At 43.8% G+C, this 25,433-nt stretch overlaps 1 protein-coding gene across 1 annotated transcript in view; it reads right to left on the bottom strand.

Moving 5' to 3' along the window:
* The window catches only part of Setd3 (SET domain containing 3, actin histidine methyltransferase), a 71,900-nt gene that overhangs the window by 36,138 nt on the left and 10,329 nt on the right, over nt 1–25,433 (bottom strand). The window contains exons 2-6 of the mRNA XM_008825640.3: nt 20,147–20,256; nt 18,148–18,240; nt 15,789–15,937; nt 13,885–13,957; nt 13,361–13,617 (exon numbers count right to left, since the gene is read on the bottom strand). Coding sequence (XP_008823862.1) covers nt 13,361–13,617; nt 13,885–13,957; nt 15,789–15,937; nt 18,148–18,240; nt 20,147–20,249 — 675 coding nt within the window. The 5' untranslated portion in view covers nt 20,250–20,256. The remainder of the gene's footprint in view (nt 1–13,360; nt 13,618–13,884; nt 13,958–15,788; nt 15,938–18,147; nt 18,241–20,146; nt 20,257–25,433) is intronic.

The raw sequence follows: 25,433 nt of genomic DNA, 5'->3' as shown, positions 1-25,433 counted from the left end.
ACACACACACACACACACACACACACACACACACACACCGGGGGGGGGGGTGAATTACTTATAACTGCCCATAATTTTCATTGTCGACTGCATTTAGAATCACCTAGGAGACACACCTCTGGGAGTACCTATGAAGGTGTTTCCAGAGGTTTAACTGAGGTGGGGAGATCCACTCCAAATGTGGACCAGAGCCCTGGACTGAATAAAAGGAGAAAGGACCTGAACACCAGCACCCATCTGTGTGTCTTCCTGTGGATGTGCTGTGACCAGACACCATGCCCTCCCCACCAAGAACTGCTCTGAAACTGTGAGGGTACAATCCTTAAGGTGCTTCTTCCCTTAAGTTGCTGGTATTTTGTCACTGCAACGAGAAAAGTAGCAAGTATACAGCCTAAACCCAGCAAACAACCAAAATATCCATCAACAGAAGAATGGATGGGAAAGTATGCTATATTTAAGCCAGGCATGGCAATACTTGGAAGGCTGAGGCAAGAGAACAGCCACTAATTCAAGACCACCCTGGGCTACACAGAGAGTTCCAGGCTAGGCTGGGCTACAGAGTGGGACCCTATCTCAAAAGTAATAGGAACAAATAAAAAGAGAGAGTATGGTAAATTCATACAATGAAAACCCACAGAACAATGAAAAGAGATAATCTACTGCTCCACCCAACACCATGGACAAGTCTCAGACGCTACATGGTACAAGAGCAGCAGATGCAGAAGAGACTGTGGGGTCACCCTATACCCCACTTACAGGAGGTTCCTGAGCAGGCTGCGGTGACAGAGTCAGAACATGGCCACCCCTTGAAAACAGAAAAGGGACTGGAGAGCTTCCATATCCTGATCTTGGCTGGGCATACCTGATATAAAAAGCTAATAATCTGTATGTAATGGACATCAATTTCATGAAGTGTAGTTTTTTGTAAATTTGAGATTTAACCTACAAGTCAACAGGAAATTCCCCCAAACTATTCATCTACAAGGGGTTACTAATTATTCCCTATCACTTTTTATTTTTTTATTTATTTTTATTTTATGTATATGAGAGCATTTCCTGCATATATGTAAGTGCACCCATGATGTGCAGTGCTCATGGAGGGCAGAGAGGGTGTCAGATTTCCTGGAAGTGGAGTTACAGATGATTGTTGCCATGTGGGTGCTGGGAATTGAACCCGGGTCTTCTGCAAGTGGCCAATACTCTTAACTGCTGAGCCATCTCTCCAGCCTCTCCCCATCCTTTTAAGTTACATATTTCTTCTATTAAGAGTCAATAGGGTAAAACAAATCTGCTCCTTATTGATTAATATGCCACTCAGCAGGTACACCTTTCATCTTTTCTATACTTGCCATTTATACTGTCTGGATACAATGTAAACAGATCTTACCAAAAGTTCATACTCTGAGTGCTCAGTGCTAAATGGGACATCTACATCAACCCACCTCCAAGGCTCAGGGAAGAAGGGGAGGATAGAAAGGATGTAAGAGCTGAAGGGTGAGGGTTAGTACTGTGAAATGCTACCTTCCAGACAGCACATAGCTGGGGCTCTACCCCAAGCTGAGAATCTGTTAGTAGTTAATGATGGCTGGGGGGTGGGCAGTCATTTCTCTTTGGGATTGTCACCACTAGTAGGTTGCCATGGTCCAGAAGATGGCCCAACACCCATGTACAAACAGGCAGCACTAACCAGACACAGTGGGATATTTTTTAAAAATGACCAGCCAGTTTCTCCAGTTCAAGACAAAATAAGCAGGACACAGTGAAGAGAGAAAATAGAAATACACAGTTAAAAGTTCCAACATACCACTAATAGAAGTCCTAGAACAGACAAGGAAACTTTTACCTCAACTCCTTCACCTGTCAAATGGGAGGAGTGAGTTTAAGTCTCATAGGACTGTGGGACTGTACACAATGCAGAACTTGACAGCTAGTTATGAGCACCCTCACTAATGCTGTCCCCTCCCTTGCCTCCTCTACCTATTCCCCCATCACATGACCCTCCAGGCTAGCCTGTGGTGGATGGTGAGCCTGCCGCTGTAGCATCTTTCCCAACTCCCTACCTCTGCGGACCTACTCCCTGACTCTGGACAGCTCCCACCCCTGCTTTGTATCACTGGACTGGACTTGGTTTTCCACTAGATAGCTCCCTACAGAGAGAGGCACAGGGGTGCCTCTCTACAGACAGCCAGTGCTTGGCAATCCTCCTCACGTACGTGTGATGCTTACAGTGAAACCAGATGAGAAACGGTATTAGAGGGCAGCCCATTTTGGTTGTCTACCATGGGGAGCTGTCTTCTCAATAAAACCTTGCTTGTCCTAAGAAAATAAAAATAAAAAAGACAGACTGTGACTACCTCTTCCCTGTGGGTCTTATTCAGTTTTGGGACCCTATTTCTAACATCCTCAGTGTAATCTGGTCTAACATTTAAATGTTGCAAATAAACCCTCTCTCGTATCTACATTAACTGAAATACTGTCACTGTATCACCCATATGCAGCAAACTAGTGTCTACCTTTAGATGCTAACAACCATACTACATAGTCCTTCAGGCTAGACTTGACCAATATCCTGCTGGTTCTAAAAACGAGCTGGTTCTAAAAACTAGGGCCTCTGACTCACTCAAACTTACTAAAAGACAACATAGAAACAGTAACTTTAAGGCTGATGACAGCATTTCTGATACAAATACCAGCAAATAAAAACTGTTTTATTAATTTGAAATGCCTTCACAGCATTTAAAGAAAACAACGAAAAAACGTGAGACTGACACAAAGATTTTAGAACTCATTAGTCAGTCCTGAAGTCACTGGCACACTGAAATTGAGATATGCTCACTTTGACAGCTCTTCCTGGTTGGGCGAACACTTCATTTAAAACCTTCACACTCCCAAACTTCTAATTTAACAGTAAAAGTCTGTTCCAGGGGCTGGAGAGATGGCTCAGTGGTTAAGAGCACTGACTGCTCTTGCAGAAGACCTGGGTTCGATTCCCAGCATCCACATGGTGGCTAACAACCATCTGTAACTCCAGTCCATGGCATCAGGATACAACACCCTCTTCTAACCTCTGTTGGCACAGCATGACATGGGTGCACTGCAAGCAATACACTCATACACATAAAATTTTTAAAATAATAATAAATAAAACAAAAATAAATTTTTTTAAAAAATCTGTTCCAGACTTGATTTTTGCATGCAAAAGGTTTCTGCTCAAAACATACATTCTAAAAGCACACAATAAACCTGGCTAGATCGAATCTAGAGGCAATGCCCTATAGACGACTTGTGGAGCATCTTGGGCTTTGACAAATTAGAATAAGTTGGGAATTTAGTACAAAGGATTTCCTTTCCAGACCATAACAGACTGACCTAGAGAGAAGATCAACTTGAAAACAATATATTCCAGAAGCCTCAATTGTCCTTGATTATCTTTCAAACTCATCATATTCAATTTATTACAAGAAACTGTCAATTAGAGCTGTAAAGGTCTCTCAAGATTTACCAGGCTAACTGGCCTTCTGGCTGGGCTATGAGTCACTCACCTTCTAGCCAAGCACACTTGTGTGCACAGGAGTTCATTACCCTTGCAGGCCCAGACCACACGTGACTAACAGAGCTAGAGGGCAATTCATTCTCTCATTCAAGAAGTACTCCTGAGCCCTCCCATATGATAGGCATTGTGTAAGGCAGTGTACTACACTGGTGCTCAAAAGAGAAAGACCCCTGTACATGAAGCTCACTCCAGAGGAGACAGATAACACAAACAAAACCAATTCCAGACGGTACAACTACAGAAGTAAGCAGCACGCAAATACAGAAGATGGGACCATCAGGAAAGACTCGCTCAGAAAGAGAAACCAGAAGGTGAAGGAGTTTCACTCTCTCGCAGATCTGGGGGAAGTTGTTGCAAGCAAGAGAGGCTCGGCAAGTCCTCGGTGCTCTGAGACAGAGGACAGAGGGAAGGGAATGATGAGAGAGGAGGGAACAGCACCTAACAGAAGGCCCCTGGAATCCTGCCTTCTGAGGTCACTCCAAGTATACAGGAAGCCAGTGGCATGAAATGATTTATCATTTATATTCCAAAGATACACTGTTAGCTGTGTAGATACCACTAGGCCAGAGCAGTTAAGACCCATTCCCAGAAGAAAAAAAAAAAAAAAAAAGAACTTAAAGTAGAAATGACAGAAAGCACCTCAAATCTCTAAACAAAAAAATCTGACCTTGAATATGAAAAAAGTCACATCATTATGGCATCACTACTGGGGATTTTCTAAAAATCACAGAAACCCAAAAACCTGATCACAAGCTACAGGCAAACCATTAAAAAAAAAGAGAGAGAGAGAAGAAGAAAAGAATTAATGAGGCATGGTGGCAACACATCTGTCATCTCCACAATTGGGAGACTGAGGCAGGAGGATCATGAGTTTGAAGATAGTTTTAAATTGGGAGTTCCGGCCAACCTGCATATATAATAAGACCCTGTCTCAAAAAAAGGGAGGGGAGGGGCTGGAGAGATGGCTCGATGGTTAAGAGCACTGGTCACTCTTGCAGAAGACCTGGATTCAAATCCCAGCAACCAATGGCAGCTAACAACTCCAGTTCCAGGGGATCCAATGCCCTCTTCTGATCTCCATGAGCATTGCATGACATGGGTGCACTTACATATATGTAGGCAATACACTCATACACCTAAAATAAAAATAAATTTTTTAAGAGGGAGGGGGTCTGGGGTTGCAGTGCAATCATAGCACACTTGACTGGCAGGTACATCTGTGCTCTTGACCCTTACAGGCTCTGGAAAAGCCCATTACACAGTGGCTTTGGTGATTCTGCAGTGAGTGCAGCACAACGGACAACTAGTACACTGGCTCTGACCTCACTTGCAGGCCCAGCTTGACAGTTTCTCAGTAACACTGAAGTGTATGCAGTGACACACCCTATCTACCTGGAGCTTATTAAATGGCAGTTTGCTACTTCAGCTACTGACTTTACTCCTTCACTGAGTAATCACCCAGCATTATCTCTGGGTCAGGCACATTCAAATGAGAATGAAATGAGTCCCTGCCCTAAGTGGGTGGCATTCAAGTTGAGGGGACAGAAAATGAGGAAACACAACATGCTGTCAGATTCTGATCTGCTTTACGACAAACAGCAAGGTCAGAGGGCAAGGAACAACAGACAACCTCTAGGACACTGAACATTTCATTGCAAAATGCCAACACATCACACCTTGTCCTTTCCCTCTCCCTCCTTCCTTCCTTCTTGGACACCAACTTACTAGAGACTTTCTTGTGTATTGCGTCCACAGAAGTGCCTTTGCTAATATATAAGCAACTGGTACTATATAAAGTAGGAGACTGGGGATAACACACATATATTACTTCGATGGATATCTATTGCTAAGCTGAATAGCTAATTTACAAGTTGAATCTCTAACAGGCCAGGCAAGGGCCACAGGAGGGCAGCTGGCAAGAGGTGGTGGGGATAGGAATACTACAGGACAGCCTGCCAATGCTAGAGTCTGGACATGAGGATCTTCCACAGAAGGACACAAGAATGGGCTGCGATGCTCTAGCTAAAATGGACACACCACTAAGTGCCTCCAGTGCCCACCATCAGGAGCACCAACAGGATGCTAGATGTGACTTTCCCCAGACAGAGTCACAGATATAGAAGGAAAACTTCCCTAGAGATCGCTGAAACTAAAGGCAGAAAAAAATGCAGAAAGCACACTAACTTCCCAGAAGATAAAGACTATTTGAACTGCTATGGTATTATACAAAACAAGAGGGCATAGTAAAAACTCAGATTTTTAAAAAAATATTTTATGTATATGTATTGCCTGCATGTAGGTAAGTGCACCTGTGTTGTGCAATGCCCATGGAGGACAGAAGAGACTATCAGATCCCCTGGAACTGGAGTTACAGAGAGTTGTTAGCTGCCATGTGGGTGTTGGGATTCGAATCCGGGTCTTCTACAAGAACAGAGTTCTTAACCACAGAGCTGTCTCTCCAGCCCCAAAACTCAGATTTGTTTTAATTTTTTTAAATTTATTTTTATTTTGCCAGGCGTGGTGGCACACGCCTTTAATCCCAGCACTCGGGAGGCAGAGGCAGGCGGATCTCTGTGAGTTCAAGGCCAGCCTGGTCTACATAATGAGTTCCAGGACAGCTGGGGCTACAAGGAGACCCTGTCTCAAAAAGACCAAGAAAAAAAAAATTTATTTTTATTTTATGTGTATAAGTGATTTGTGTGCATGCAATGCCCACAGAGGCCAGAAGAAGGGGTCAAATCCCCTGGAACTGGAGTTAAGGATGGTTGTTAGCCATCATGTAGGTGCTGGGAACTGAACCTGGGTCCTCTGCAAGATCAGCCAGTGCTCTTAACCACTGAGCCATCTCTCCAGTCCCTTAGATTTTTTTAAATGACATTATCCATAGCCTTTATTTATGAAAGCATTGAACACTAGATACATGTTTAGAGTGAATACTATACAAAATGGGAACCCTACAAAGAAGAGCGAAGACAGACTCCTACATTTAACACAGTTAAACAGCACTGGCTATCAGGAACATCAAGGACACACAGTTCAGGACATCTCACCAAAACAGACAGTAGCTCCAACCAAGGTGATACAGGCACTAACAGCTCCAGAGGATACGCGCCTGGGCTCCTTCTCAAGCTCTGGTTTACTTGCATTTTTTTATAACATGGAAAGTTGAACAGATAAGGATAGCAATAAAAAAGAATGGCACAGCACCAGCTTCTGCAGAACCTGGGAACAAAAGTGAAGGAACTTACATTTCCTAGGAATGCACATGCTCCATCTCTAGTAGAGTGGGTCTAAAGACCTGGACATTTCCTTAAGGACCTGAAAGCATATGATCCTCCCAGTCAGTAGAACACATCCAGATTACTCTGCCCTTAAACTACAGAACTTCTTGGTCCCAAGAGTAAAACCACAAGTAAGTTTAAAGACCTAAGTGGATCAGTGAGTACTGTTCTTAGAAGATCAGGCTCTGGGTCCAATGGAGCTGCTCTAAATCCAGTTTTAAAAAGCAGACAATGGAAGTACCCAGCAGGCAGCTTCTACATCTTCCATTCCTCAGTGCACAATGGGGACTCAATTCTTCCTTGCAGGATCACTGTACAGATCAAAGCACTCAGAAAATAGCCAGGGAGGTCTGGAACTGTAGCTTAATGGTAGAGTGCCTGTCTAACAGGCATGAGTCCCCAGGTTCCTACCCTAACACCACTGTTTTTAAAGGGCATAGATGATGACAGCCAGGGAGCATCACTATCATCCTTTCGCTCAGCAGCCACATTAGCACATCAGCAGCTCTGTCCCACAGCTCTTCCATTCACAGCCATGGGTTCTCGAGGGTGTGCACAGGAACTCTTTCTCCTACCCACCCTCGGCCCTGTACTTCTTCAGGACAATGCCACAGACACACTGCAATGAACACTTATTACTTTGGTGAAAAGGCCCCTGGCCAAGTCACATGAAAGCAGAAACTGTTACTGTCCTTCCAGACCTCATACCCTCCAGGTGGCTCCCATTGCTACAGAACACAAAGACCCAAGGCCCATTCATCTCAGCACTCAGTCCACTGAGTTGGCCTCTCACCTCATCACCTCTCAGTTTCTTCCTTCACCCTCCCTTCTGTTGCTCATACCCCCTGGTTAGGAGCCATGCGTTCCATGAAGCTCATTGAGAACAAAATATCACAATTGATACACCTTTGGCCTCCAGGAAAATGTTAAGTGAGAACGGGGACAGCAGCGTGGCACTGGAAACAAGTGTCCAAAGCTGCTTTCTACCTGATACTAAAGGAACTCTGTAATGTGTTACACAGAGTCAATTACTTTCCACAAACTGTTATTTAACAATTTTCTATGCATTTCGTTTATGGCAAATGCTGCATAGCACAGATACTCTCAAATAGTTATAACTGAAGAAATCAATTATCTTCATATGCAGAGCCATTTAAAAAACTGCATCAAATCAATAATGAGAGCAATGGATTATATAACCCATCAAATAAAACAAATATCCAGGAGTCTATGTTGATATGAATCATTGAATAAATCAATAAATGGGGAACTGGGGATAGCTATTCCTTAAAGTAAAATTCCAATTACTATATGCAGAAGAAAAACAGACACAAAAAATGTCCAGTTGGCATACAACACAGAAATAACTACTACAGATCAGAATCATGACAGATGAAGAAATCAGTGTGTACTAAGGACAGGATAGCTGCTTACTGTCAGAGCATCTTTCTACAAGACACTTAATTACAAGAAAAAAGTTACGTCCCCTGAGGATACAACTTGACTTCCATGATAATCCTGCCAAAAATGTATAATCTCAGTTTGACATGAAGAAATATCAGGCTATATAAATGGGACATCAACAGAATAGCTAGCCAGCTACTTCAAAAAGGCATCACAGCCATGGAAAACAAGGAGAGGACAAGCAATGGTCCCACCATGGAGGTGACTAGAAAGAGATGAAAACGTCGGGTGTGGTGGTACATGCTTTCAGTCCCAGCACTCAGGAGGCAGAGGTAGGCAGATCTCTATGAATTTGAGGCCAGCCTGGTCTACACAGTGAGACCCTGACAAAAGGGGGGGGGGCAAACAAAGATAAGACAAGACTATAATGCAGAGTCTGGAAACCACAGACTTGGATGGTCAGACAGCCCAAGTCTCCAGTCCACAGGAAAGGAGAAGCTGGTAGACTCTGGTTTAAAACAAATTCTATAAAGCAAGCTAAAGTCAGTTTGCTTGAACTAACAAAGTTCCCACACTAAAAGCCTCTGACCATGATGCTAGGAGGGAGCATTGGAAGGGCTCTGTCTTGGTTTTGAACAATCTCAGAGCATTAAGATAAAATGCAATACAGAGAAATCGAAATCCTAAAGAGTTTACTGGGAGTTACCAGTAGTGTGCTTAGAATAAAACTCAAAACACTGGAGAACAATGTAAAGCTCTCTAACGCCACTAGTAGGCCTGCCAGGACCTGAGTCACCACGCCCAAGTACCGAGAGTCAGGAGCTGCATGCGAGCCATGGTGGCAGGTCCTCAAGCCAGCAGTCAGAGAACTGGAAATGAAATTCTAAAATCTGGACCCCTGATGAACATCAAAGGTTTGTAATATGGCATATGGCATATGTATATTTCTGGGGAAAGGGTTTTGGGGGGACTTTATGGTTTTTTTTTTTGTCCCTGGAAAAGACTTTAAAAAAAAAAAGAGCCTCAATCCAAAAACAAAAACAGAAACCAAAAAAACCTGAGGACAGATCACTGCACTGAAAATGCTAGTGTGGATGTAAACATGACAGAATAATGTTCTCCTCTCCTTCCTGGATGATGATTTGCTGAAAAAGTGCCTTACTAAGAAGAGTATCTGAACCTGGAAAAACAACTGGTTTGCTACTCAAGAGGGAAGACACGCACTGAGAAAGTAACAGCAGACAACGCCACCCTGTGTCACTCCTCCAAGTTACTGCTAAATGCTCAACGATGATGTTCTAAAGACACACAGCTGGACTCAAAAGAAGATTTAACAAGACAAGGTTTTTTTTTGGTCTTTTTGAAGCAGGATCTCCCTGTAGCCCCAGCTGGCCTGGAACTCACTATGTAGACCAGGCTGGTCTTGAACTCACAGAGATCCGCCTGCCTCTGCCTCCCGAGTGCTGGGATTAAAGGCGTGCACCATCACACCTGATTGACAAGTTTTTTCTTAAATCTCTCTGTCACATGTCCTCATGCACACACCTGACTCCACAGCCTTTCCTGGAGCCGCTGGGTTGACTCAGGTTATGCAACTCACTCCAAACTACCTCAAGCTGTTATTCCAACAGCACTTCTTGAATTCCTGGTTAAGAAACTTTCTACAAAATTTCATTATGTATTTTCAACTTAAATGGTCCCTTCTTCTCCTTATTTGTGTCCCTGTTAGTGGTCACATTTTCTTCTGGAAAAAGAACCACAGCAGTTAGTTAGGTGTTGCATGTATGAAATCCCAGAAGGCAGAAGCAGGACTAATACTACAAGTTCAAGGTCACCTTAGTCTACATCAGGAGTCCCAGGCCAGTCAGAGTGACACAAGACTTTGTTTCAAAAAAATACAAAACCCAAAAAGGAAGAGAAAGAACCACAGCTGACTGGCTGCACTAACAGGTTAACGCAGCGCTTCTCCCACAATAGCATGAGACACCTCGAGTTCTTAAGAGGGCTGTTTTTCCACGAAGCCAATCTAACGTTGCAGGAAGTTATTTAGCATGATTTTAAACTACAGAAAACATCAACATTGGTATGAACTTTTAAGACTTAAAAACGTAAGTCCCCGAACCAGCAGCAGAGCCATGAGACTTGGAAACAATTCTGAGATTGTGCTGAGTCACTATATTGGCTTAGTCTCTAGTCTTACAGGACGGGTCTAAGTGGTTCCAGCATGCAGAGGCAGGGGCAGGGGCAGAGGCAGGTAGATTTCTTGTGAGAGCCAGGCAGCCTTGTCTACAGAACAACTTCTAGGCCAGCTGGGGTTGAAGGGATGCCCTATCTCAAAAAGACAAAATCAAGAAACAAAACAAAACCCACTGATATTGAAGTACTGCAAGGACTAAAGAGAAGCAACTTAAAACCAGAAAAAACGTTAACAACCAGTCAACACACCAGAAGGATCCAAAAAGTGACAATTGCATAAATGGAGTGTTTGTGCAACAAGTCCAAGGGCTTTACACAGATCAACTCCTTCCCCGTCCCCTTGACCACTCCTGAAGAGTCGGGGTTGTATCATTCCACCCTACAGCTAAGGAAAAGGAATCAGAAACTAGCCCAGCATGACACAGTGCAGTGCCAAGCAGTGGCAAAGGATCAGAACCCCGGCAGGCCAGCTCCAGAGCCTCCTGTTATTTCATGGAACAGGTCGAGGGTGTTTGCCCCATCATGCCCTTTGAGTTTCCCCAGGGGAAATACACTCCTATCAACCACAGGCACTCACACTGTGAGAATTCTGACAAACAATCCGACTTGGGCTTGCAACATTTTATAGTCATTATAAAAAATAGGCCTTAATATTTTTATCTCAAAAACCAGGAAACAAATTCAGAAAAGTAAAACAACAATTTCCAAATTCCATTTGAATAGTAAGTAAGATGAGCTCACAAAGCCTGGGCTCTTTCCACACACCACGGGGCCTTTGTGTGGATAGACTATCCTTCTACTGCTTTGCCCTGCCTATACCACACTCAGGATCATCTAGATTAGGAACCATCTCTCAAATGTCCTTCCTAATGTGAACCCTCATACACCAACATCACCAATGATAAAGATAAGTCATATTGAAGACCTCTGACCTCTACAGGGGCATACATAACACACACACACACACACACACACACACACACACACACACACAATGCCAAGGTACACAGCTTGTCCAGACTCCAAATCTGTATAGCCTTTTAAAGAGTAACCTGAACCTTATACCTGTTTCTTCTTCTATCTTAAGCATTTCTGAGCCTGGTCCTGTATTTGCACGGTTTTAAGAAAAAGGGATGCTGGTTACATGACAGCAAGCAAAAAAAGGTCTAAATGTTCTCCTAGCCACAGCATGTCACTAGAGCCACCTAGGGGCTGCAGTCAGCTAACAGGAAGACTCAGAGAACAGGCACGGTAACTCATAACTACATCAGCAGAAGGCAATGAGACTGCCTTTGAAATCATTCAGGTATCTGAGGCGCTTTTTTTTGTAATAGAAACACAAAGTAGGACCTCTCAACCTAGCAATTGGGGCTGGAAAACTCCTAGTTATGGGGGTTGTCCTGTATGTTATAGGAAGTTTAGCAATGTCCCTGGATTACGTGCCAGTACCAACTCCTAAATCAGTTTAACCACCAAAAATGTCTCTCAGGCTTGGTGTGATTGGCTTGTGAAAAAAAAATTTTTTTGATTACCTGGTAATTTAATATCTGTATATACCTTGTTCAAGATTTATTAAATTTCTCAGTATAAAGGAATTGCTTAAAAACCAAACCAAACAAACCCTACATAAACAGGGACAGATCATTTAAGAAACAACTAAATCAGCCCAGTTCAGGCTGCCAAACTGCCCAAGAAAAAGGAAAAGAAACAAACAGTTCCCATTCTTTTTTTAAAAAATATTTTATTTATTATATTTTATGTGTATGTGTGTGTTGCCGGTGTGCAGGTAAGTGCACCTGTGTCGTGCAATGCCCACAGAGGACAGAAGAGGCTGCTGGATCCCCTGGAACTGGAGTTACAGATAGTTATTAGCTGCCATGTGGGTGCTGGGATTCAAACCCATGTCTTCTGCAAGAACAACCAGTGTCCTTAACCGATGAGTCATCTCTCCAGTCCCCTCAGTTCCCATTCTTATTTGCCAGGAATCAGGTGCCACAGGACAGGGGTGGATTCCGGAGCACTGCAAAGGGGAGAGTGCGGAGACCCCCACACCCCACCCCACCCCAGGTCAATGGGTACAGCCCTGGCTCTATACTTTCCAGCTACTATGTGAAGGGAATGCAAAGCAAGGCTGGAGGAAACTACCAAGACAGAACAGTGCAATGAGGCCTGACTCAGAGTCCATACCCTTTTAACATAATACTTTCAATTATAACAAATTAAAATATAATACATAATACACTCTGGAAAATTTAAGTACATCATCTTGCAATTTACTAAATTATCAGTATTTTCCTACTAACACATACAGTAGACAGTAGAAACATTGAACAAAAAACGGTTTTGTATTTGATATAGTTCTCATGTTTTAAAATTTCATTATAATCTCACTTTTAAGAAGCTCAGTCAGGTGTAGTGGCACAGGTCTTTAATCCCAGCACTTGGGAAGCAAAGGTAGGCAGATCTATATATTGAGTTCCAGGACAGCTGGGGCTATAGGGAGACCTTGTCTCAAAAATACCAAACAAAACACAACAAAAAAAACCCCCAAAACCTTGGTGATTTTAGTGACTGAAGAGCAACTTCCATTTATGTTAACACTGGACACTGATGAAATCAGGAACATTCAAAACTGTAATGTAGTGATCTTTCTATGAAAATGGAGATGACAAAATAGACTTGAAGCCAGGCATGGTGGTACACGCCTTTAGTCCCAGCACTTGGGAGGCAGAGGCGGATCTCTGTGAGTTCAAGACCAGCCTGGTCTACATAGTGAGTCCCAAGCCAGCCGGGACTACAGGGAGACCCAAAAAGACCAAAGAATTGAATATCTTTTAATTTAATAAGCAAAATCCTTCAGTACTCTTGACAAGAGGTCAAATGGAATGCACATGCAGCTAGGTTCCCCTCTTCCCAAGCTGCTTACCTGGATGACTTTATAGAAGTAGGCATACTGTCGTGCTGTGTTTTTATACTGGCTGAAGATGTCATGGATGGCTTGAGTCGACTGAAGACATCGAACTTCCTCTTCTTCAAAGTACAGAGGAGTGTCGTACTCACTGGGAAGGGTCTGAATGTAGGGCTGCCAGAAAGAGTTGGGGCTGGCTCGCTCACACAGCAGATGAAAGGCCAGTGCAATATTTCCCATGGCTTGAAGAATCCGGTCTTGAGAATATAAGGGCCCTGAATTAATCCAGAAGTTAGCAGTGTAAGTTCCACAGACTTCTTTAAAAAGTAACTCAAGACACACACTAAAATTATCCAACAAACTCATCTTTCCAACAAACTGCATCTTTCTTTGGACATAAAATGGAAAATACTTAATGTGGATTTGAAGGTCTGTCATCAGTTGAGAAAACAACCAAAAATGGTCTTTATTGTCAAAAATGAAATTTTTATATACTTTTTATCATTTGTACTTTGCCTGAAACAAAGAGAAATTATTCTCACCCAATACTGAATTTTTAGCAGATTCAACAGTCATTAGTAACTTTCGTGGAACCCATAAAAATAATTCTTCTGCCTAGAGATAAAAGTAAGAAAAGAGTAGAATCATCAGAGCATGTTACAATCTTCACTCACATCTATGGTCAGAAATCTAATCACTATGAAATACAACTGAAGGCTGCACATCAGCTACTCTAAGCATCACATATATACAAAACCCCATGGTATGTTACAGTTCCATGAGTAGAAACACAGTCCAAAATCCCATTTCCATTAGGAAAACTGGAAACCATATATTCTCTATACTGAGAACACAATCAAAACAGGGCCCTTTGACTTTAACTTGAAGTTAATAAAGCCTTTAGAGAATACGGAGGCCTTTGTTTTACTGCTTGAAATTCATTTTCAGGTTCTAAAAATAAAACAATCCCGGTGTCAATGTGAACGGCTTCTCCTTTTGAGGTCATAAGGCCACAGCAGCATCCTGCCTTTACACATTTGTCTTTCGCAAAGCACATCAGCGAAAGCAGTAGCCCACAAAACATCCTTTAGCACACTAATTATCCCATTTTCTGATAAGATGTTTATGTTCTGTGTTTACCTCTACCACTTAACTCATGTCTACAGATCTCTGTCAAGTAGGGTTGTGTGCAAACTCTAAGGCAGCCCTCAACACAACCAGATGCTTGGCACCTTAATCTTACACTTTCTGGCCTTCAGAGCTGAGAGAAATAAATGTCCCTAAGAAAAGCACAGGTGTGACAGACCACAGCTAGGGACATTCTGGGCAGTACCCACACGAATGAGGCTTCTCACCCAACACCTAAGCATGTGATACCTCGCCTCTGCTGGTGCCTACTATTTGAATGATTTTTCTGTTTCATCTCTTACTACAGATTTTAAGCAGCACATGGGAAGAAACCCTAGGCTTTTCTGTAAATCTAGCATAACAGATAAGGCACCAGTCATACAGTAGATATTTAACAGATATCTAACAGTGTAATGATGAAAGGTTAGCAACAGCTTAGCCAAAAACACTGCTAGAGTTATGAGGAGACCCAAACTAATTACACCCATTTCTTCTACCCAAGGTCTTCAGCAACTGAGAGGCACAGGAACACAACAGACAGTCCCCCAGAATACCACCTGCTGAGTTCCAGAGGCAGACACACTCCCACACCTAGTCACAGGCACACTGGCTCCCCACAGCCCCTTATATGGGTTTGCCCTGTAAGGCATGAGTTGGAGGGCACAAAACAGAACGAAGACCCTAGGATAACCAGCACCCACCGGCCAAACCCAGTTCCTTCTCCGAAACTAGCAAACAGACTCTGCTACCCTCCCCTTTAGGAGAGCAGGACTGAGGGTCGGGGGAACCACCTGAAGAACCCTCTCCCCAAAAGCTGTCTAGCTCCTCTCTCCTCTCCCTGCTGCTTCTGGAGCTGCCATTCCCATGAACGGCACTTTAGCAACTCAGTTATCCAGAAGAACCCCTCCTCCTGCCCCCAATCCATCAAAAGAGCCCATGTGCTGTCCTCCCACCACAAGTCCAGATCTTTTTCCCTAAGTACATCTCAAAATCCTATGAGGCATGGTCTACAGTCTTCTAACAGAAGCTTGGAAATATGATCCAACTTGCTCCAAGGCAGGGTTAATGACATGGTTCCCCAGGAGGATGAGCTCACAACGCTGTCTAGAACTTGCCCAGCTGAGGCTCTTTCTGGCCCATGTGGTCAGGTAAAGGCACTGTCACCCACAAGGAAGGGAAATGTTACTGGCATGTCCACAAAGCTTGAAACCAGCCCCAGGAACAAAGCTCTGTCCCATGCCCCGAGCTCTCTCTCTCAACACTACACAATTGTTCAAATACATGTCAGACCCCTTAGACCAACAGTTGATAAACTCACCTTGATATCTCTTGTTGCTCTCAAACCAAAGCCCTCTTCTTTGAAGTTAACCATTTCAAAGCCCTCGACAGAAGCCCCATTTTCAGAGGCCCATTTCATTAGATCAGGAAAGTAATCTTCTCTCTTCCCATCAAAAGTAACAGACAGACCTATATTAGCCATGTTTAGAAAACAAGAGCTACTTTTAGAACACATATAAAACAAACATAAAAGCAGAGCACAGCTCACACTGGGTCTAGTCTTAACACTCCTATCTCGAAATAATCAAAATTAACCAGGACAGTCATGGTACATACACAAGTTTCAGGAAAGGTAATTAAAATCCCTTACTCTCATCAGTCACAAAGAAATATGTCCTGGTACTGGGTGACAGGAACATTGAACATGAGGTACTACTATTAAGGAATATCAATGGTCAAGAGAGAAAACCTTTGGTCACCATAACTGGGGCTTAGTTACCACCACAGAGGAGCTTTTCCCTCAAAGTTTAACATGCAACCTCTCCTAGTCACAATGGCCTTAAAAACTCCACTAGAACAAAGTCAGCAGCTTGTCCATGTACACTGGAGGTCTGGGTGAGAGAGAGCAGCCCCGAAGCTAAGAGCATAAAATGCAGCTTCCATACAGAACTGCAACAATTTAAACGAGTGTGATCTGTAGGTATCAACACAAATAAAACACAAAATATGACACTGTGTTTTCTTAAAAACTCGAGTCATGTCTGATAGCATTTATGTACATTTTTAAAGGATTAATTACAACCATATATGGCTGTTTGTATTATACTTGCATGAGTTGTCCCTGGAGTAGAAAAGCACTCTTGGTAAAGACAAACACACACCTCTGAAAGAGAGGAGGACTGGAAGGACACAGCAGTGTGGGGCTTCGGCTCTACCTGGTAGATCTCATTTCTTAAAACCAAATACAAAGAAAGGTGGAGGTGGGAGATGAGCAGGTGGGAGAGAAGCAAAGGACCTGAACCAGTACAACTGTGACATGGTGCTCCATCTGGGTCGCACACTCTCAGGTACCAGTTCAATTATTTTTTGGACTTCCCAGCATGTTTGAAACATTCAAAAAGGTAAAAACCACCACATTCCAAGAAAGTGGGGACCAACAGGTATGTTATTAACATGAGGAAATGGGCATGGAATTTAACCTATTTCACCATCCTGTAAAGCTGCCTGGCACACTTCCTACATTATGCCAAATATACAAAGACACTGCTAAGGAGACAAATGTCTCAAGCTGGGGAGAGTGTTAGACGGAATTACCCTCTCTTCATTCAGTCTATGCACTAACTTTGGTGCCAGCCTAAAAGTGCCAGCCTAAATTTCTCATCTACTCAGAAGAGAAATTTGGGATATACAGACTTTTGGCGAACTATTTGGCAGGAGATGATTAACACAATGCATCATTTAGACCAAGTACACAAATTAGAAAGGAACCTGCTCACCACCCGGGAGTCTGAGTCCATCTAAGCTAAAGACTGTAGCTGCATGGGTATGTAAAGAGAACAGAACTATTAAGACGGCAGACAGAAAACAACCTTCTCCAGACTCCGTGGAAGGTTTCTCTCATCTTTTGCCGTCCGCTTTCCTTGCTATGTTTTCTGCTACCTTTCGTGTGGCTGTGCACATCAATCTTTACTTTTTATGCCTTACAGAACAAAGACAATAGTTGTACTGAGTAGGTTTTTTCAAACTGTCAGTCCTTTTGCCAGCTTGGCTGAGAATAATTAAGGTAGTTTCTAAATACACACTGTCCCAGCTTAAGAGGTACTGTGTAGTTCAGTGGTGGAGAGCTTGCCCAACATGCACCCTGGGTTCAGTCCTCAACACCCCCTTACCCAAAAAGAAACCCCACACTGCTCAAGAAACGTAACTATCTCTTAATCAAGATGGGCTGGAAAGGGGTATGGTGACACACGCCTATAATCCCAGCACTCAGAAGGCTGAAGCAAGAGGATTGTCACAAGTGCAAGAGCTACATAACAAGAGCCTGCCTCAAAAACCCCCAAAGATGGGCTGGATTTAATCACAAACCAGATACTGATCAACCAGTCTGTCCATACTGTCCACAAACTGTTATATACAGTTATAAAATGCCAACAAAAGACGGCATGCAAACAAGTTTAAATGTGTGTTTCATAAAGTAAAGGTAACAGCTATGTCCTCTTAGCCCCAGATACAGTCTCTCCTGCGCAGGCTCTTTTCTCTCAGCAGCAGTCTCCTTCCAGTCCGTCTATACGAGCCTTTGGAGAGACAAGCACATGACCGGAGACTCTCAGTAGACGTCTAACCGTGCTGTACTGCTATGTGATGCCATTAAAACAGGAGCACTGTTCCAACAGCTTTACCTTTTTGCTTTTTTCGTATTTTCTCAACCAGAGACCGGATCTGCACATATTCTTCCCACTCTTTCCCTGGGCCAGGTGCAGGACTGCTGCATTCTGTAACATGAAAGTCACTGCATGAAATGCTCCTCTCCAGCTTAACCCACTGCCTGCAGCAGGACAGTTCTGAAACTGTTGTTGGCTCATGTTCACAGAACAGAGCTACTGCTGCCATGATAATGTATGTGTGGCACACAGAGTGGAAGGATAGTTTTCAAAGCATGCAAACCCTCTGAAACCCAAGGATGCCCCTGTGTGCATTCCCCAACTGTTCTAATAACTCCTCAGAATACACTTTAAATGGGTAAAATCTAAAAGTTAAGCTAAAATGTAAAATGTTTCCCTAAATTCTTCAAGATTGCAAAGAGAAGGTAATACTAAAAGCGTGTTTATCTTTCCACTGAGAACAATGGCTCTCTAAGGAAACTAGCTACCTGGACATAAAGTCAATTAGTTGACAAACATTTCACATCCTTGTGTGCACTATGTTAAGCATTCTGAGGGAGTTACAAAAGAGATGGCGTAGTCACTGCTAAAAGAACAGGTACCGTTCTTCTGAAGAACCTGTTCTACAAAACCAACCCCCTCGACCGGGATGCCATCTTGGAAGGCCACACACGAGCAGCCAGCCTGCTGGCAGCACTGCCTTATTAAATATTATACCAGTTTCAAGACAGTCTCCTTCCCATGCTCCTGCCAAACCTATTACCCCTGTGCTAAAGAAAAGAGAACGTGTGGCAAATAATTAACATGACCTGGTTATGTGCTGACTCCCAACTTTTAAGGTTAACCAGTCAGACTTCATTCTTCCCTCACCAAGCACCGAGGCCCTGGAGTACAACAGCAAAAACAGGAGCCAGAGCTGAAAGCTGCCAGCATGTTAAAGAAGAGAGGGGCATAGGTGGAGAATGGTAGGGGTAGCAGAGCCCTGTGGAGGCCACTTGGAAGCACCCAGGGAAGGACCTGACTGTGGCCTGCCTGCTGTCAGCTCTCTGAGGGAGGAAAAGCTATATTTTTATGAGATTTAGCTGTCACATAAACTAAATATAAGGGACAAAGGTCAACACCGTGATCATGGCTAAGTCTAAAACATCTGTGGCACCAGTTTTAACTTACAGTTCAAGAGTTATCAAAATATATTATCTTAAAAAAGCAAGTATAGGGCTGGAGAGATGGTTAAGAGCACTGGCTGTTCCTGCAGAAGACCTGGGTTCAAATTCCAGCACCCACATGCTAGCAACAACCATCTGTAACGCCAGTTCCAGGGAACCCAACTCCCTCTTCTGACCTCTGAGCGTACTGCACAACATGGGTGCACTTACACACAGGCAGGCAATACACTCATACACATAAAATAAAAATAACAAAATATTAAAAAATAAAAAAGCAAGTACAGGCACATAAGATATTTCATCTCAAACCAAGAACTCTTAGATTTCATGTGAAAACCAGAAAAACTCATGTAATCACTGAGACTAAAAGGTGAGCCACTCTACAAGGGCTCTTCCCGTGAGGCATGCTGGACTTGCCTGGGGCTCACCTCTGTAATACATCTTTACATGCTAAATCTCTTGAAGTCCTCATCAAAGGGCTAGAGAAAATGATCTGAGTTTACTGATGGAAACGCCGAGCCTCAGTACTTTACACAAGGCCACACTGCTAAAATCCATGGAGCTTGTTCTTATTCATGGGTCTCTGGAGAGCATCATGATCCATGGCTGGGATACAGAAGCTTCACAACAAGCCCCTGACAAGCACCAAGACCTTGGTCTTTATAGAGGGGCAGAGAATAAGGAAGTTCTGTAACTTCCCAGGGCACATGGCTACTAAGTCAGGAGCAGAACAGAAGCTAGTCTGATGCAGGATGCTGTCTCACAGAGCTCCCTCCACACTCAGGGCTGAACATGCAGGGGAGAGACAGACACTGCCACCTTGTGTGGCAAGGACAGCGAGGGGTACTTACTCTGCAAAAGCTCACTGGTCAGGTTCAAGATTTCCTTCGGTGACACAGTGGCTGTAGCCCCAGTGCCTGATTTCTGAGTTTTCACTCGACTCTTCTTACCCATTTTCTGACTACAAAGAAGAGAGAAAAAAAGAAAAAAAAAGTTAAACCATCAAAGAACAAAATCAAGTAACAAGACGTGGTGCTGCAGTGTCTCTACCTTGCAATGTGAAATCTTACCTCACACGCGCAACATCTTGAGAAAAGGGAAGTGTAAGAAACCCAAAGCCTCTGAAAACAGGAAAAACCCTGCAAAGCAGTCTCCAGAAGAAAAGGGCACTCCTTTCACCTCTAACTGTTTAGCTGTACATCTTAGTTTTACATTTTAAACACCCTGGTATGTTTACTCCATGGTACTGAGGGGACAATGCTGATGTACATGACAGACACACACACAGTATGCTAAGGTCAGATTACCAGAGCCTCTACCACCATACCTCAATCACTTCGCACTAGCAGTATAACATACTGTGTGGTGGTTTGAATGAAAATGTCTCCCACAAGACAAGTATTTGGGCATTTTGTCCCCAGCTGCTGGTACTGTTTGGGAGGCTTTAGGGTGTACGGCTTTGCTGGAGGAAGCACAACGCTGGAGGTGGGCTTTGAGAGTTCTTAAGCCTTGAAAGACTTCCAGTCTTGCGCTGCTTCCTGTGCCTGCTTGAAGATGTGACTGCTCAGCCTTCTGCTCCGCCATGCCTCCTCTGCCGTTATGGACTCCCTGGAGCCAATACTCTTCCTTCTGTAAGTTGCCTTGGTCATGGTGTTTATCCCCAGCAACAGTAAGGTAACTGATACAGAAACTGGTATAGAAAGCGGGCTGTTGTAAAAAGCCTGACCATGTGGGTTTTTGGAGAAATAGGGAGGACTTTGGAAGCTGTGGACTAGAAGAGTGGTTGAAAGCTGTAAGTAGAGGTTAACACAGGCCGTTCTGGTAGGAGCCTGGCAGATAGTGCTGAGAACAGTGTAGTTCCAGAGGGAAATAAGGACTTAAACAGTAACTGGGATATTTTGGCAGAGTCTAGCTGCAGTCTGCCCCATAGCCTAAGATCTTACCTGAGGCTAAGTTGAAAGTAATTGACTAATTTCTTTGGTAGAAGAAATTTCAAGACAGCCCAACACAGAAATGGTGGCATATATATAATTATATATATACACATATAAAATTTTTATTTATTTGAATTTTATGTGTATGCAAGTGCACCTGTGTCCTGCAATGCCCTCGGTGGTGAGAAGAGGGCTTCGGATCCCCTGGAACTGGTTGTTAGCCACCATGTGGGTGCTGGGATTTGAACCCAGGTCCTCTGCAAGAGCAGTCAGTGCTCTTAACAGCTGAGCCATCTCTCTAGCCCTTGGTGGCATGGTTACTAATGGTGAATATTATGGAGATCTACAATAAAAAAGAGCAAGAAAGGGCAGAAAGAAACGCATAATGTCCTGTTTGGAGAGAAAAAGGACATGAGGAAATTGAAAATAAGGCATGTGCTAAAGGAGAGGGTCTCTGTGATAAGAGTAGAGCCTAAGGAGAGGCCTCCTGATTTGCATTTAAAAACTGAAAAAACGTACCCTCAGGGCAAGACCCACCCACATAAGCTTCCTAATAAAAGCAAAAAGCCTAAGGAACTTTTTCCCTAGATAACTGCAACCCACAAAAGCTGCTGTAATGGGATAAAGCAAATAGCACTGTTATTCACGCTGTGCTGGCTTTAGAGGCAGGAAAGATGCAAGAGCTAGGGGTTATGAGTTCTTCCTCGGCAGTTTCAGAGAGCCTCCAAGTCTGGGAGCATGCATCAGGGGCGTCCCTGCATAAAAAAAGGCCCTGATAGGCCATTTCATGAAGCTGTGAAGGTGAAGCCTGGTTGATAGTGGAGAATTCAAGATGCTGGAGATGCTGGAGCTGTGAGACATCTGCTAAGGAGAGCGGCGTACAGGAAATGGTCCCAGCCCAAGAGAGAGATGTATGCTACAAACAGCAAAGCTGAAAGAGCTGAGCCATCTAAGCCCTTTTGGAAGTAAAGTCCCAGAAGTATGAAATGGGGCTATTGGATTTGGTGCTTGGCCTGCTGGTTTTTGGTCTTCTGGTCCAGCTATTTCTTCAGTATGCCTCCATTTCTTCCTTTAGAAATGGGACTGTGTATACAGTTCCATTGTAGATTTGTCTTTTGATTTTACAGAAGCTCAGTTTAGAGACTGCCTTGAGTCTCAGAAGAGACTTTGGACTTTTGAAAAGCATTAAGCCTGGTAAATTCTGAAGGTAAACCAAATGCATTTTGCATTTTATATGGTCATGAGCCTATGAGGGCCAAGGAGTAGAATGAGGAGATTTGAATGAGAACATTCCCCATAGGATCCCAGTATTTGGACATTTTGTCCCCAGTTGCTGATGCTGGTTTAGGAGGTTTTAGGAGGTACAGCCTTGCTGGAGCATATCAGTGGGGGAAGGGGGAGGATAGAAAATTCTTAAGCCTTGCCAGACTTCTAGTCTCGCGCTGCTTCCTGTGTCTACTTGAATATGTGATCACTCGGCTTTCTGCTCTGCCAGGCCTCCCCCACCATTATGGACTCACTCTGGAACCATAAGCCAAATAACTCTTCCTTCAATAAGTCGCTTTGGTCATGGTGTTCCTTCACAGAAACAGAGAAGTAACTGATGGATACTAGAAGTGACAAGTTAGACTTTCCAGACAACACCGAAGACATTAATCTAGTTCCCACATTCTGTTCTGGAAATCAAAAATGCCTTGCCCAGGCTTCACAGGAAGGCCATGGCAGACCCTGGGCTTGCATGAAGTCTCTATCAACTTCCAGTCTGGCACTTCAACCACCATGAGTCTTGTATCATAAAGACACGTGAGAAATGACTACAACATTTCATAAACAAATGAGAGTTAATTCAACAAAGAACATAACCATGGCATTCTGGGTAAAGACCTCTAGAAGCTGACACTTACTGAAAATGTTTCCTAACAAGTCCCACAGGAAGCAGGGATCAGGTGATTGAAAGGCTGGGAACAAGAGTAGCTAGCAGTGAGGTGAGGCAGTGAAGAGACAAGTCCTGTGGGGAGGGTAAGCTACTAGCTGTATGGACAGGGACATGTGCCAGTGAATACAGCACCAACCCTCTGGAGGAAAGCAGCCCAGAAGACAGAGGCACATGTCCAGCCAAGCCACTCCAGAGGTGTCCTCCACAGATGGCATCTTATACCATCTCAAAGGAGAACCAAAGGCCTACTTTGGTCCATCTGGTTATTATAGAAAGAAATACTGGGTGGGGGAGGAATGGGGATATAGTCCAGTGGTGGAGGACATGGCCTCAGTTCAATAGGCAGACCAAAAAAAAGCAAAGAATTGAAATGACTACTTAGCATAGAGAACTGTAGCAGGACAAAAGGTTTAGAATGCATACTCTCCACCGACTTCATTCACTCAATACAGACAAATGAGGGACATGCTAAAATAGGAAAAAAAGCACTCTTTACTAAGATGTCTATCTTCTCCTAATGAAGAAAATAGTATGTCTTGGACCTTGGACCTTGTGAAACAGTGTGAAATACTCTGTGTCAGTTATCCTTGGATAAAAGGACACCAGTAGAAACAGTTACAATTGTTGCAAAACAAGAAGTAATTAGTTACTTTGTGATCAAAAGCAGAAAGACATGGATGAGGGGCAGGAGAAACAACAGCTTAAGTACCTCATCCAGTACTGAAGCTGTCTCAAAAGAAGACAGCTCCCTCTCTATCATTATCCCCACTGGCTAAAAACAAGAGTGCCATGTCTTTCTCTGAAAACCAGGCCTGAAAACCAGTAAGGGTACCTTAGTGGAGAGCCACAGAACTCAGCCTAAAGAAATGAAAGCCACCAAGGAGCCTGGTAATGAAGACTTTAATCACACTTCCAAATATAGCCTGGACTGGCCTGGCAGGCAGAACTGCAGAAGCACACTGCTGGTGCCTACAACTGGCCTGTGGCTTCACCCTATTGTCAATACCTGAAGTCCTGTGTGCTTTCTTAGCAACTCAGGATCAGCACTTTGATGAGGAGCTTCTGGACCCTTCCCTTACCCAATATGAAGGGCACGCTGCTCTGAACCAGGTGGTATGGTGAATGCCAAGGCTGTAAACAGGCTTTACTCCCAAGATCCTCTTCCCTCACCTCTCGTCCTCCCTAGTGCTAGGCCACCTCCGCTGACTGAAGCAGCCACAGCAGCTGCTTGCATTCCTGTGTGCCCTCTGCCAGGCACCGGATGAACATCAGCTCATCATGTGATCATGCCCTTTCTCTGTCCAAAGTCACCCATCAGAAAAGAGGCTTAAGCTAGAATTTGAACTCACACTACTCCCAAACTACCTCTGTTTATATACAAAGTACACGGCATTTCAGGGGTCAAAAGGTTTTAAAAGGTCTTCCAAACCAAGGGAGTAAAATACTGAATGCACCATACCACATCCCGACAAGTGACCACCTAGTTTACACCTGAGAATGACAGTCTATGTATCTCCCTAACCAAGCTCCTCCCTGACTGCTGCTTAAACCTAGCTTCATGCTAGGCACTTTATGGGCCAGCAATAACAGAGGCTCTCAGGGTGAATGGCTTCACCCCACTCTATCTGCTTGGATTCACTTTATGATCTACACTACTCAGCACCATGCATGGGTTTGCTTGTGTTATGGAATGTAGTCTTGTCTAGGTCCTGGTCTTCCCCTGGCAGTGTCCCACATACTTTGAGGCCCTGCCAAACTGTCCCCAGTGGCCTTAGGGGAAATCTTAAGCTCTTCCTTGCAGCCCTCACTCCTATGAAAGTCAGTGAGAAAGATTCAAACAGGTTATTAACAGATGCTAAAGACTTGGTTTACCTTGGAATTTGGTCTCTTTGAAGTCTCTCTGAACTATTTCCCTCCCACGGTGATGTAGACCCAGCCCCAGTTTACATAGGAAGCATCTTCACTTAAGGAAAGGAAGGGGGATAACTATCCCAGTCCCCACAGAGCACATCCTGGAGCTCAGGATTCCAAGTTGGCCTATCTCTTAAAAATGTTCCACCCAAAGGCTAGTTTCCAGAGCTCTTCAGCCTTGGAAGCTCTCAGAGTTCTTAGGCCCTGCACACTGAATCCACTGATTACAGCCCTCATGGTCCATCACCTCTCAATAAATCTTCCACAGGGCTTTTTACAGGGACACTTCAACAAGTAGTAGGAATGAGAAACTATTAAGTTCTCTTAAAGAAGTAGGATAACTCTTAAAAGTAAAAC

This window comes from Nannospalax galili, unplaced genomic scaffold (genome assembly GCF_000622305.1).
Source record: "Nannospalax galili isolate Female #2095 unplaced genomic scaffold, S.galili_v1.0 scaffold188, whole genome shotgun sequence".
NCBI classification, from domain to species: Eukaryota; Metazoa; Chordata; class Mammalia; order Rodentia; family Spalacidae; genus Nannospalax; species Nannospalax galili.
Note: the sequence above shows the minus strand (reverse complement) of the source record. Positions and strands in the feature narration are given on the sequence as shown.